General features: G+C 47.7%; 1 protein-coding gene, 1 long non-coding RNA gene and 1 other non-coding gene across 4 annotated transcripts; 1 reads left to right on the forward strand and 2 right to left on the reverse strand.

Annotated features, from left to right (window-relative positions):
- Positions 1 to 245: 245 nt before the first annotated feature.
- Positions 246 to 3,897, forward strand: LOC109772943 (uncharacterized). Its single transcript, XR_002235234.4, has 3 exons — positions 246 to 635; positions 820 to 960; positions 1,359 to 3,897. It is a non-coding gene; the product is annotated as an uncharacterized lncRNA (long non-coding RNA).
- On the reverse strand, positions 2,130 to 4,953 carry LOC109772942 (uncharacterized). Of its 2 annotated transcripts, XR_012205235.1 has the most exons (4): positions 4,093 to 4,914; positions 3,745 to 3,875; positions 3,485 to 3,661; positions 2,130 to 3,378 (listed from the first exon to the last, which is right to left on the reverse strand). It is a non-coding gene; the product is annotated as an uncharacterized protein (transcript). The 2 variants fall into 2 exon arrangements; XR_012205234.1 differs by having other exon boundaries at positions 3,485 to 3,875; positions 4,093 to 4,953.
- A 732-nt stretch (positions 4,954 to 5,685) lies between these two features.
- Positions 5,686 to 7,557, reverse strand: LOC141020505 (tyrosine decarboxylase-like). Its single transcript, XM_073510748.1, has one exon. The coding sequence runs from the start codon at positions 7,402 to 7,404 to the stop codon at positions 5,818 to 5,820; it is 1,587 nt and encodes a 528-aa protein (XP_073366849.1). The 5' UTR covers positions 7,405 to 7,557; the 3' UTR covers positions 5,686 to 5,817.
- Positions 7,558 to 12,845: the final 5,288 nt, after the last annotated feature.

A 12,845-nucleotide genomic window follows, 5' to 3' on the forward strand; every position in this document is an offset into this window, starting at 1 on the left:
CAAATACTTCAATTTTGGATATGATTCATTCGTTGCCTACCTAGCAGCTAGCTTGGTCTCCGATTCAAGAACGCAATTGCTAATTAGCCGGTAAAAAAACTCAGCCGAGCGCTGGGCATCAGACGAACGGCTGGGCTGGATTGATTGGACTTTTGGTAATTTTCTGGCCCATATCAATGGACAGGGAGCCGGTTCCTCAGTTAGGCCCCTCAGACCGTCACCTACCTTCCCACCGCTTCACGTACAAAAATAAAAAAAAATCCCACCGCCCCTGACATTTCTCCCCGTCGTTCCCCATTCTTCCTTGGTCGCCAGCTCCCTCTCCCCACCGCCAACAAGAGGTTCGCAACCCCTGCTCTTCCCCGCCTTTTCGACGAATCCGGTCGCCCAAGTGGCCGAGGAGGTCCCTGAGCCTGGCATGCTCGCGAGCATCCCAGCGCTAGGCTCTGTCGGAGGCGCGACACTTCCACGCCCGTGCTCTTCCCCGTCCTTCGAATCCGTTGGCCCAAGTGCCCAAGGATGGGCTCGAGCTTGGCATGCTCACGGGCGACCCAGCGCGGAGGCCCGCAACAAGACAACAAGGAGCGGGGCGTGGGTGCGCAAAAACTTCTGGGCACAGTTCGATGCCTCCACTGGTATGAGTAATATTTTTGTGAAATGAATTCTCATTTCTGTATTGACCATCAGGATTAATTCTGATTTGATCTTAGTCCTTAGACATTACTTCGTGTCAACTCTCTGGATTATCCTTTGCAATTAAATTTTAATCCGTACTGTGCAGTTTACCGTGTACTAATGTGCCAATGTAATTTCAATTAGGTGTGCCTCTGTTTGATGTTCTATTCAAGATCCCTGTACAATTGTGTTATTCAAGATACAATAGCACTCGATGATGCTTGCTAACAAGGTCTGCAATGCAATATGCACTGGACTGTTGCTTGCCAGATGACTGGAAGACGGGTACTCCATCCTCTCTTTTTTCCTTAAGTTTTGAAGCAAGATAAATAAGATTCATGCATTGTAATGAAAGCTGCAGATTTAGCTAAACTCAACTGATGGTGTAATATCTCTTCCTATGAGCAGCAGTAATGGTATCTTCTGTAGGAGTAATAAGGCGTTGCTGCATAAATATACTTGACTTTCAAATGAGCGTGTCAAGAGGTTTAATTAGTGTCGATCCCTACTCTAATTATAGCTGGATATCTCGTTCCTGTACTATTTGAAACTTACCAATCAGATGTACAGAATAACAGAAATTTGCTAGATAAGCTAACGTTACAAGGGGAAGTGAACATTAAACATTTCATATAGTGATTGGGAATATCTGATATGTCATCATTGTGTGTTTCCTGTTGTAGATAAATTTGCTTGCAAGGCTCTTGATGATATATCCATTTTCATCAAATTCTTAAGGGTATGGTCAATTGGAGAAGACATTACTATGACTACAAAGATCTGTTTTTTCAGGTGATGAATTGTAACCTTATATTCTTTATTACTTGGAATTGAAAATCACTGGAAACAATCCGTAATTACTTTGGAGAGAATATTTTATTCTTTTCTGTCTTGCTCTTGTTCAGCATAGGATGCATATCATTATCACTATCATGGTATATTATTGCCATTGAGGAATCTTCCCATGTACTCCCTCCGTTCGGAATTACTTGTCGTAGAAATGGATGTATCTAGACGTATTTTAGTTCTAGATACATCCATTTCCGAGACAAGTAATTCCGAACGGAGGGAGTAGCAAATTTACCTCGAAAGTACAAAACTTTGGCAGATCACCATCAGGTGCAGACAGGTACGTACATTTATACAGAATTTATGATAATTCAAGGCACTTCACGCCCAGGAAAGCAACATTCAGGCAAGTCTCCATCACTACAACTACATCCACCAAGTTAAAGAAAAGGTTCCCAAGTCACCTCAATAGCAAACTCAAAGGAAAATAATGGATTCACACAGCTTTAAAGTAGGCTTTTCTGAAAAGAAAATCAAAATTGAATTAGAACACAACTTACAAAATTAAGGCGATTGGGAGATATGACAAAATTCCTGAAATCTCATAACATTTGTATCTGAATGGCAACAGAAAAATGAAAAAAAAAAAATCTGAATAACAGTAATTAAAAGGATAGAACACATAGTCAAAATTAGAAGGATTGAACAACATTAGCTTTAAATAGAATTAGCTCGTTGAGGCTGCAAGAACAACATACAAAGCTAGCATGGCTCTAGAACTAACAAAGCACATTTCAGGCAAGCACGCCTGACCGGCTACATACCATTTAATCGCTGGTGCTGAAAGAGATAACTGTGAAACGCAGACCTGCACGCCTCCTTTCGTCCTTGGCCATCTGTGTACCTCCCTTTGTCCAGATGGTGTTCTTCATGTTGCAGGGGGCATCTCCCTCGAGGCTTGCTGACACGTCCATTAGCTTCTGCTCATGCTACACCACATCTCCAACCATGATAAAAAAAAGCAAATGATTCAAGTTCGAGTTAGTCAAGGAGTGACCTGATTCTAACGGAATCATTCAAAAGATATGATCCCACTTTGCATATGCAAATAACATCTTTCAGCATTGTACAATTCTCCTTCTACAAGTACTCATGAGAGTTAAAATATGCATACATGCACCGTCTCTTTGCAATAGTGACAACAAGTGGCACCTGCAGTAGGAAAACATATGCAGTTTCAAGAACTATATGGTATGACAGGTTTATAACATGATAAAATCAATGTAAAAAATGAACAGCCCTATAATTAAACTGAATCTAAATGAATTTGATCAAACTTTAGACAAATTTTCTTGATAATCTATCCCAAATGTGTAGAAAACGTCCTAATACAAGTACTTTTGGTAGAAAGAACCAAGGAATTCAGAAAAGCCTCAAGCCAGTTACACTCAACGCCATCTTGTGCACAACCTTCTTCTTCCTGAACTAAAACCAAAGTTGGCACATTAGCAGGGTAAATCCCAAGCTTTAATAGAGCACACCCGGCAATTGAGGTCGGGACCTACCGGTTTAATGTCAGATTTTTCGGTAGATGAGCTCTCAGCTCAATGGTCAGAGTGCAGTGCTGCCTCCTAGACGGCGCGGGTTCCTCACCTCGGTTCTTACACGGGTCTGACATCTCCTTCTTTATTAGAAAACAGCAGGGGCTTTTCTCCCTAATGGTCTAGTTTTTTTCATAATGTCAGATTTCTGACTGTTATCATTTACCGTATTCCCATACTGTTAGATAAATTCAGAATAAAATGTCAGATTTCGTTTTTCCCGGGACGATGTTGATTATTACCAGTGCTCGTTAGGTCCGTAAATGGGGCATGCTCAAGACTGAAATGGATCTGTGCCTGGTTGGTTATTCATCTGCAACGAATGTATGAATTAGTTTGTTACAAATTATGTGAAAATGCACATGCACCAAATCCCTGAAGAAAATGCAAGGTGAAAATGATTCAAATGGGCTGGTTACCAGCAAGGCGACTAATGCCTTCTGTCGGTTTTCTTCAGGAGAATCTTCCTCGCCTTCCACCTTGACACGAAAACAAGGAACATGTACACCTGCTTGAACAAGATCACCCGAGCAGTGGCACAGCTCATCAGGTGATGCTCTCACAAGCTTTTCAGCAGAACTAAGAGCGCTTTCAACCTTGTGAAGACAAAAGAAAGAATGCTCAGGATCATCCAGTAGTTTTGTCTGGTAGGTATTCAAAGCACTAACTGGAAACTTACACCATCACGATGGTCATGTTTTCGCAGTGCAGCTGCAAGATCACTTAGATGTGTGAAATTCTTCTGTAAATTAGTGTCATCATCTGACAGATCATATGGCTCAAGGGATGGATCATTGAAAATGCAAAGACCTAGTATCACACATTAGTTTAACATGAGAAGAAGTACACATGCAGAGTCATGAGGGACATGAGAATAACTATAGACAGAATCCAGTTTCTGAACTTTGAACTAAAATGCTACATTGCAATATATGAAATGAAAGGGGAATTCCATCCATAGCCTTCAAAATTTAGAATTTGGAGCACAGTGTATCAAAACAAACAGAAAAAACTCGAAGAAATTTACCGATGAGGTATATGATGAAGCCGTGGCAGGGCCACTCTGTAGCGTTGTTCGAGACATCGAGCAGCAACAGCCGTTAGCCACAAGAGAGGCCGACGGACGGACGCCGCGCGCCATAGGAGATGCCAAAGGGTGGGGCCGGCGGCGGGCGTCGTGCACCATAGGAGATGGAGGAGGGCGGAGCTGGAGGCCGGCGTCGTAGGAGAGGCGCACGGGCGGGCCAATCCGATGGCGAGCAGCGCGAAGTGAGGTTCTGCCGGCGACACAGGAGATGGTGGAAGGGCGGGTCAGGCGGCAGGTGCCGTGCGCCATAGGAGAGGCGGACGGGCAGGACGACGTCGAGCGGGGTGAAGGGAGGTTGCGCGGGCGGCGGGCGTCGTACAACCACAGAGGGGAGCGACCCGAAGGCAAAGGGAGCACGGCGGTGGGGAGGGAGGCGGGGGCGCAGTCCGGGCAGGTGAGGTGAACGTGATGAATGGGGGCTCAGATGCGTTTAGCGGCTTGTTGTGTGGCAGCTTGTTTGCGTGAGGGGGGCTGCAGGACGTGGGCAGGGTAGTCTGCCCTCGCAGAACATTTAATCCAGATCGTTGATTTGTGTGGTAGATGCTTGATGTAATGTAGAACGTTGGATGTAAATTAGTGGGATCGATCAAACGTCTCTGGTACTTCTGTGTACATTTTGTGGTGTGGTTTTAGGGGAATTCATGTTTGCTCTTTTAATAGTAGTATAGATATAGATGAATTTCTGGCAACGAGGCATCCTATATCAATAATACTAAGATGTGAAGGAAAATGCTCGATAAAATCCCATCGGCATCCACGGATCCGCCAAAGTAAACGCCTGCCCGCTTGCGATGGGGATCTGCAAACTACCACGTGGTCTAATATAGGTCAGAGGATATGCTTTATTATACCCATCTAGGAGTATGTAGGTCAGAGGATCTGCGAACTACCAAGTGGTTTCCTGTTGGCCGGCCGTGCCCCTATCATCCAAACCCGTACGTGGATGTGCTGTTGCTACCGGTCGACTACTAATGATAGTGATAACAAATATGGTTTCGGTCTGTTGTGCTAATAAAGGAGCTGTGTTTGAAGGATTTTCCCTTCAGGAGATCGATATGCACGCATATGTTGGTCGAGCATGCTACATCATCGTCTAGATTGACGAAATTGACACCTCATAGTCTAGAAGAGTATCTTTTTCACTGAACGAACATTGCAGGAAAATATAAAATAAATTCAGAAAATGCGATCACCGATGCCCAGTCTAGACTTGAACCTAATGGGTTCGTTTCAGCACAAAAAATCATACCATCTGAGTTGTCCTCGGTTCGCCAATTATCCAGCAATTACTCGCTTGAATCCATCACCAGCGACGAGGATTGAGCAAAAAGAGTGCATCGTGTGAAAAATCATACCACGAATGTTGTCAACTGTAATTTCATAATTTTTTGAAACTGCCCACGCAAAACATATAATTAAGTTTCCACTATGTAGCTGCTGAAACGGGCGTATGTTTTGAGAACTCAACGGACAAAACTACAAAAAAAAGAAGAGAAAACTGCAAACAGAGTGAGTGAAATAAGCAGTACACGTCATCAATAAATTGCTTTATATATAATATAAAATACAAATCATCGTGGTTCCGACCAAATTGAGGTCGAGAATTAATTAGGATCAAGTTTGTTTGCAAGTAGATTTTACATAGAGATTCACCTCGCCCAAACATTAACCAAGCACGCTGTAGATAATTTCCATTTTCCGGAGGATTACCGAGGCCCGATCCTGCACCACCTTCCATGCGTCAGCGACGTGGTACTCCTCCGTGAGCGTGCTCCCGACGGCGCACCTGAGCATGTAGACGCCGCCTACGTTCGCGGAGCTCATGTATGGGCCCGGGCCGACCGCGTTCACCTCCTCGAGCAGGCCCCGGTTGAGCTCGTTGGCCGTCTTCTCGCCGCCGAACCTCTCCGGCGACCGGAGCCGGAAGCACACCAGCGCGAACTGCCTGTCCGTCACCACCTCGAACCTCTCGTCGGCGCGCACCATGTCCTCGAACGCCTCGGCCATGCGCACGTGGGAGCGGATGTGGTCGCGCAGGCCGTTGACGCCGTAGCAGCGGAGCACGAGCCACATCTTGAGCGCCCGGAACCGGCGGGTCAGCGTCATGGTCCAGTCCTTGTAGTCCACCACGTCGTGCCCCTCCGACGCCGCGTCCTTGAGGATGTACTCCTGCTCCGTGCCCAGCGCCGCGATGAGCTCGCTCGGCCTCTTCACCCACATCGCGCAGCAGTCGTTGTTGGCCAGGAGCCACTTGTGGGCGTTCATGCTGAACGAGTCCACGGCCTCCACGCCGTCGATCACGTGCCGGAACTCCGGGCAGACCAGCGCCGAGCCAGCGTAGGCCGCGTCGACGTGGACCCAGACGCCGTGAGACGCTGCGACGGTGCAGAGTTTACCGATGGGGTCAACGGCGGTCGTCTGGGTGGTCCCGACCGTCGCGCACAGGAACAGCGGCACCAGCCCGGCGTCCACGTCGGCCTGCATGGCGGCTTGCAGCTCCGTGGGCGAGAGCGCGAACATGTCTTCACGGCACGTGTGTATCGCGCGGCAGTGGTCACGCAGGATCCCGGCGATCCGTGCAGCCTTGCGGAAGGCGAAATGGGTCTGGTCGGAGCAGTAGACGACAAGGTCGCCGATCCTCCTCTCGCCGATCTCGGCGAGCTTCTTGTCCCTGGCGGCGACGAGGGCGCAGAGTATGGCCTCGCACGAGGTGCCCAGAAGCGTGCCCCCGCCGCCACCGGCGAACAGGAGGCTCTCGGGCAAATGCAGCGCCTTGCCGAGCCAGTCCACGACCACCATCTCCAGCTCGGTGGCGGCCGGCGAGGCGGCCCAGGTGAAGGGCACCACGTTGATGCCGGCAATGAGCGCCTCCCCGAGGGCCCCGACGGTGCTGCTGGACGCCGGGAAGTGCGCGAAGTGGCGCGGGCTCTGCCAGTGCGTCATGCCCGGGAGGATGAGGTCGCGGACGTCCCTGAGCGCGGAGCCGAACGCGTCGGGCTCCGGGCGGGACGGCGCCTCCGCGGGGAGCACATTGCGGAGGAAGCCGGGCGTGACGCTGGGGTGCACGGGGTGGTCCCCCATGCCGCCGTAGTACTCGGCGATGAAGTCGATGACCTGGTGGCCCTGGCGCCGGAACACGTCGGCGTCGAGCACGGTGGGGCACTGCGGCTTCGCGTCAGCCACCGCCGGGGCGGCGCCATTGTGGGCCGCGCCGTGCATGGTGGCGTCGAAGCACTGCGACGGTGGAGCCATGTGTGGAGTTAATGTGGGGAGATGCGCTCGACGTACTGCTATCAAGCAGCTTAGCAGCAGGATCAGCGAGTTAATGGGCCTGCTGAGCAGTGATCAATTGCTGCTAGCGGCAACCTGTGGCGATGTCGACTGATGCTAAATCAGGACGGCAAGGGTAGCTATTTATACAGTTGGGGCACCCGTATTACGGTATTATTCACGGTGCACGTCACTCTCCCGTGATAATACGAGCGGTACTAGTAGCGCATGAACGCATGAACTATATGGGATTAATTATATCGGTCGTCCACGAAATAGGTTTTCCGTGGGTTTAAGACGAGTTGTGAGGCGCCAAAAGCGACGTCCGGAGAAAATAATGCACGCGGTCGAGCTAGCTAGCGAATCCCAAGTCAGAACTGACTCCACCTGTCCGTAGGCTTGGGCACAATAAACTAACCCAATGGAGTCACGGTGCATGTCGTGCAACGGGAAGCCACGTCTCAAGCTACCGCACCGCGCGCGACAGTGAGACGCCGTGAACTGAAGGTGATAGCCGGTAGGTACGGTGGCCAGCACGTAGTACAAGCGAAATTCTGATTCAGTCCGATGCTTTTCTCGCTCGACTAACATTTCGTTAAGTCTCAATTCATGTTATATCGTGAGAACTTGCATTGAGATCCGTGCAATTTTTTCCAATTTTTTTTCTTCTCTCTTGTATGTTATGTCACTTGATTGAGACTTGATTAAATTTCAGTCGACTAAGACCTAACCACCCAAATTTTTATGTTTAATCTTTTTTGTTGGCTAATTCTTATGCTTGATGATGCATATATTTCTAAGTTCGATCGAGAAATTCTTACCCTTAATCGATGATCCTGGACCTTGATGGTCTATTTACCGAAAACTGAGCTGTTACATACTTTATAAAATTGCACCATTAGGACCCTTTTAGGATGCCTATACTGCAGTTTATAACGAACTGTAATATTCTTAATAATGTGATCTTTTTGAACTACTAAAAAGATCTCTACAACTGAAAAAAGGTCTCTACCCTCGAAAAGTCCATTCTGCACCCGAGCTCATATGCTTTCGCATGAACAGTAAAATCGAAAAAAAAATTCAAAAAATTTCAAAATTTTTTTGAGAGAAACATTGACAAAAAATTTAAGTGCCTGCAAAAATTCATCGTGAAATCACATTCCTGTAAGGCGTGGCAAAAAAAACAAATTCAGTGCTTCAAAATGCGTTTGAAAGTAGCTTTTTTCAGAGTACTGTTTTTGTTTTTTTTTGCCACGCCTTCTAGGAATGTGATTTCATGACGAATTTTTGCAGGCACTTAGAACTTTTGTCAATGTTTCTCTAAAAAAAATTGGAATTTTTGGAATTCTTTTTGGTTTTTTTACGATTTTACTGTTCACCCGAGCTCATTTGAGCTCGGGTGCAGATTAGCCGCGTCCCTCTACCCTCCACTTCTATTTTAAAGCCGAGAAACGGTTGTTCCTTCGTTGCTTTCCTTGTAATCTCGGAACGCTCTTGCTACTTTCTTCCACACATATGTTCCCGCACTTCTATACATATCCAAGTTCGTAAGATGTGTTTGTTTGGATCATGAATTGTCGTCTATATCCTGAGGGTAACATGTAGGTTCAAAGCATCAAATATAGCTCCCATGAGTGCAAAAGTGCATGGCTTTGATTCCTTAATAAGTAAGGCTATACAAAGCTCATGATCATGGACATGTAGATCTACATCATGCGAACTCATTCGAATGGTTGACCGCATTCGGGTGGGGCGCCACAAAATTGTCTTCAGATGCTTCGCCTCATCCCCCTCTCTCTCATCTATGCATCCATGCATCTAATAGGATGACATCATCAAAGATTCTTCTAAATTCGGAAAATCTAAAAATGTTTATCCCTTAAACCAGGTTAACGATCTGCTTTCATCCTTGTCTTCCTCGCGTGAGATATTGAAAATCAGATCTCATGTTGACATGTTTCGGCAACTTACTTTTTGTCCGTACTTGCGAGATTATTCTACTTTCGTGTGAGGTTATTAGTCACTTACTTGCCAGGTGTAACACCCCGCATGTAACTTGCCATATTTGTAACTCCGACTCTTGCCATTTCCGTTAATGTGATATGTTTTTCCCTCCGTTGTTGGGTTTTGTCTTTCATTTTGTATTTTGTCATGTCATGCATTTTCTTATCATGTCATCATGTGCATTGCATTCGCATACGTGTTTGTCTCATGCATCCGAGCATTTTCCCCGTTGTCCGTTTTCCAATCCGGCGCTCCTATCTCCTCCGGTGCACCCCTCTAGTTTTCTTTCGTGTGCGTGTGCCAAACTTTCTCGGAATGGACCGAGGCTTGTCAAGTGGCTTTATTATACCACCCGGAGACTACCGGTCAAGTTTCGTTCCATTCGGAGGTCGTTTGGTACTCCAACGGTTAACCGGGCCTCCGCAATGTCCATTTGAGTGCCCAGCAAAAACACCCTCCAAAACCAGCCCAAAACCCACCAAACTCTCTTCCATGCTCTAGGTCGTTCGATCACGATCGTGTGGGCGAAAACCGCACCTCATTTGGAGTCTCCTAGCTCCCTCTACCTATAAATGAGTGGGCATCCCGAAAAACGAAATCTCAGACGAAACCCTAACCCTCTCCCTCCGCGCCGCGCCGGACGCGTCCGCCCGCGCCGGACACGTCCGCCCGCGCCGGCGGACGAATCGCCCGTTGACACGTCAGCGTCCGCCGCCGCCGTTCCCCGCCGGCCCGCGGGCCCGACCCCGGCCCCCGCGGCCCACGCCCGCCGCCGCGCGCCTGCCCCGCCGCCGGGCGCCGCCTCCGCCGCCGCCTCCGCGCCGGCCGGCCCGCCGCCGCCACGAGCTCCCCGCCGGCCCCGCGCGCTCGCCGCCCGCCGCCGGTCACCTTCCCCGCCGGCGCAGCCCCGCCGGCCCCGTCCCTCCGCCCGAGCTCGCCGGCCTCTTCTTCCTCCCGTCGGCGAGCACCACCGCACGCCCGCGCCCAGCCGGTCCCGATCCGATCTGGTCAACGGGAGTAGGTTGACCCGAGACCCCCCCTCTTTTTTTTCCAAGTCCCTGAAACATTTTAGTATATGCTCCTGTTCGAGATGCGATAACTTTGTGCATGTAGCTCCGATTCGCGCGTATAATATGTCAAATTGTTCGTCTCGTGATGCTCTTCATTTTGTTCAATTGCACCATTTTCATTAGAGGTCATCTTGATGCCCAAATCCTCGTTGGAAGAGGGCTAGTTGCTGTTAATCTCTGGTTCTTATCAGAACTTGGAGATTTGTCATTTTTGTATCATTTATTCTGTGCATCTTATGAGCATGAGCTCTACATGTGTTTTGAAGTATGCCATGCCATCTTTCCAGTGGTATAGTCCATGTATTTTTGTGATCTCTGTGGTGACTAGCACAAGCATGCAAAGTAGGCCCCGTAATATTTCTGATTTCAGGGACTTGGTGTTTTCTCTAAGTCCTTGTCTGCTGTAATTTTGTTGCCATGTAAACTTGATGCTACAGAGAGATCCATGCATATTTTGGAGATGTTCAGTAAGGATGTTTTGTAGCTATAGTTGTAGTTGATCCATTCCTGCAATTGTTTGCAATTTTAGAGCACCATAGCATGACTCAATCTTGCTCTACTTTTGCTATAAAATATTTCTGGCAGATTCTTAACATGACATGCATTTTTGCCAAGCTTATTGTAGTTGATCCATACATGCTAAGTAATATTTCTTGCCATGGATAGCTTCATAAACATGCCATCTTGCTGTAGGTATGCTTGGTTTGTCATGCATTGCTCTGTAGTGAGTGCATCAAGCTCACAAAGAGGCCTACATATTAATATTTTTGCCATGCTCTGTTTTCTGCTAAGTCTGAAACCTGATAACGAAACTTGCTATGTTTACATGCTTTCCATCATATCTTCTGGTCCTTTTTGGTTTATGGTCAGTAAGGGACTTTTGTCATGTGCATTTAGTAGAACACTAACATGCCTTGTTTTGCTATGTTAAGTTCCTGTAGCATGTTGATTTCGTGCTCTGAACATTGCTACCTGATGCTGATTTCTGCCATGTCCAGTTTTTCACTAAGTCTGTGAACCTGTAATCTTTTGCACTATTGCCATGCTTGTTTGAGCTTGATATGTTGTGAACTAGCAGTAGCTCAGTGTTCATCTTTTGTCAAGCATCTCCTGTAGATTACTGCCATGTGCTTTGTTTCTATGTTGGGGTGCTGTAGCATTGTTACTTGTAGCATTTTAAGTGCTATCTTGCTGTTTATCGCAGATTCGTGTCATTCTTGTTTTGCTTGTCATTTGCAAACCGTGTATCCGATTCCGGTGATCTTTATATCGATTTCGACCGAAATCATCTCATCTTTCCAGTGGCATGCTTGGTTTGCCAAGTTACTACCATGTTCATCATTTTCCTTCCGGAGCACGCATACGCATCGCATATCATATCTTGCATATCATACATGTCTTGCATCATGTTGCTTGTGCATTTCTCGTTGTTGATTGTGGTTCCATTTGTTTGTATTCTTGTCTTGGGTAGAGCCGGGAGACGAGTTCGTGAACGAGGAACCTGTCGAGTACGCTTACGAGGATCAAGCTTTCGACAACTCTGAGAATCTTGCAGGCAAGATGACCACCCCTCGAAATCACTTCTATCTTTGCTATGCTAGTTGTTCGCTCTATTGCCATGCTCGCTACCTATCTCTCGCTATATCATGTCTCCTATTTCAGCCATGTCAGCCCCTAACCATCCTTTCCTAGCAAACCGTTGTTTGGCTATGTTACCGCTTTTGCTCAGCCCCTCTTATAGCGTTGCTAGTTGCAGGCGAAGTTGAAGTTTGTTCCATGTCGGAACATGGATATGTTGGGATATCACAATATCTCTTATTTAATTAATGCATCTATACATTTTGGTAAAGGGTGGAAGGCTCGGCCTTATGCCTGGTGTTTTGTTCCACTCTTGCCGCCCTAGTACTGTTATACCGGGATTATGTTCCTTGAGTTTGCGTTCCTTACGCGGTCGGGTGATTTATGGGACCCCCTTGACAGTTCGCCTTGAATAAAACTCCTCCAGCATGGCCCAACTTTGGTTTTACTATTTGCCGCCTAAGCCTTTTCCCCCGGGTTTTCGCGAGCCCGAGGGTCATCTTATTTTAACCCCCCCCCCCGGGCCAGTGCTCCTTCGAGTGTTGGTCCGAACCGAGCAGCCTGCGGGGCCACCTCGGGGAAACTCGAGGTCTGGTTTTACTCGTAGCTTGACTTATCTGGTGTGCCCTGAGAACGAGATATGTGCAGCTCCTATCGGGATTTGTCGGCACATTCGGGCGGCTTTGCTGGTCTTGTTTTACCATTGTCGAGATGTCTTGTAAACCGGGATTCCGAGACTGATCGGGTCGTTCCGGGAGAAGGTTTATCCTT

This window comes from Aegilops tauschii, chromosome 3 (assembly GCF_002575655.3).
Source record: "Aegilops tauschii subsp. strangulata cultivar AL8/78 chromosome 3, Aet v6.0, whole genome shotgun sequence".
NCBI classification, from domain to species: Eukaryota; Viridiplantae; Streptophyta; class Magnoliopsida; order Poales; family Poaceae; genus Aegilops; species Aegilops tauschii.

What these genes read in the sequence shown, in the direction of transcription:
- LOC141020505 (XM_073510748.1), bottom strand. Translation starts at nt 7,404, where the DNA reads ATGGCTCCACCGTCGCAGTGCTTCGACGCCACCATGCACGGCGCGGCC.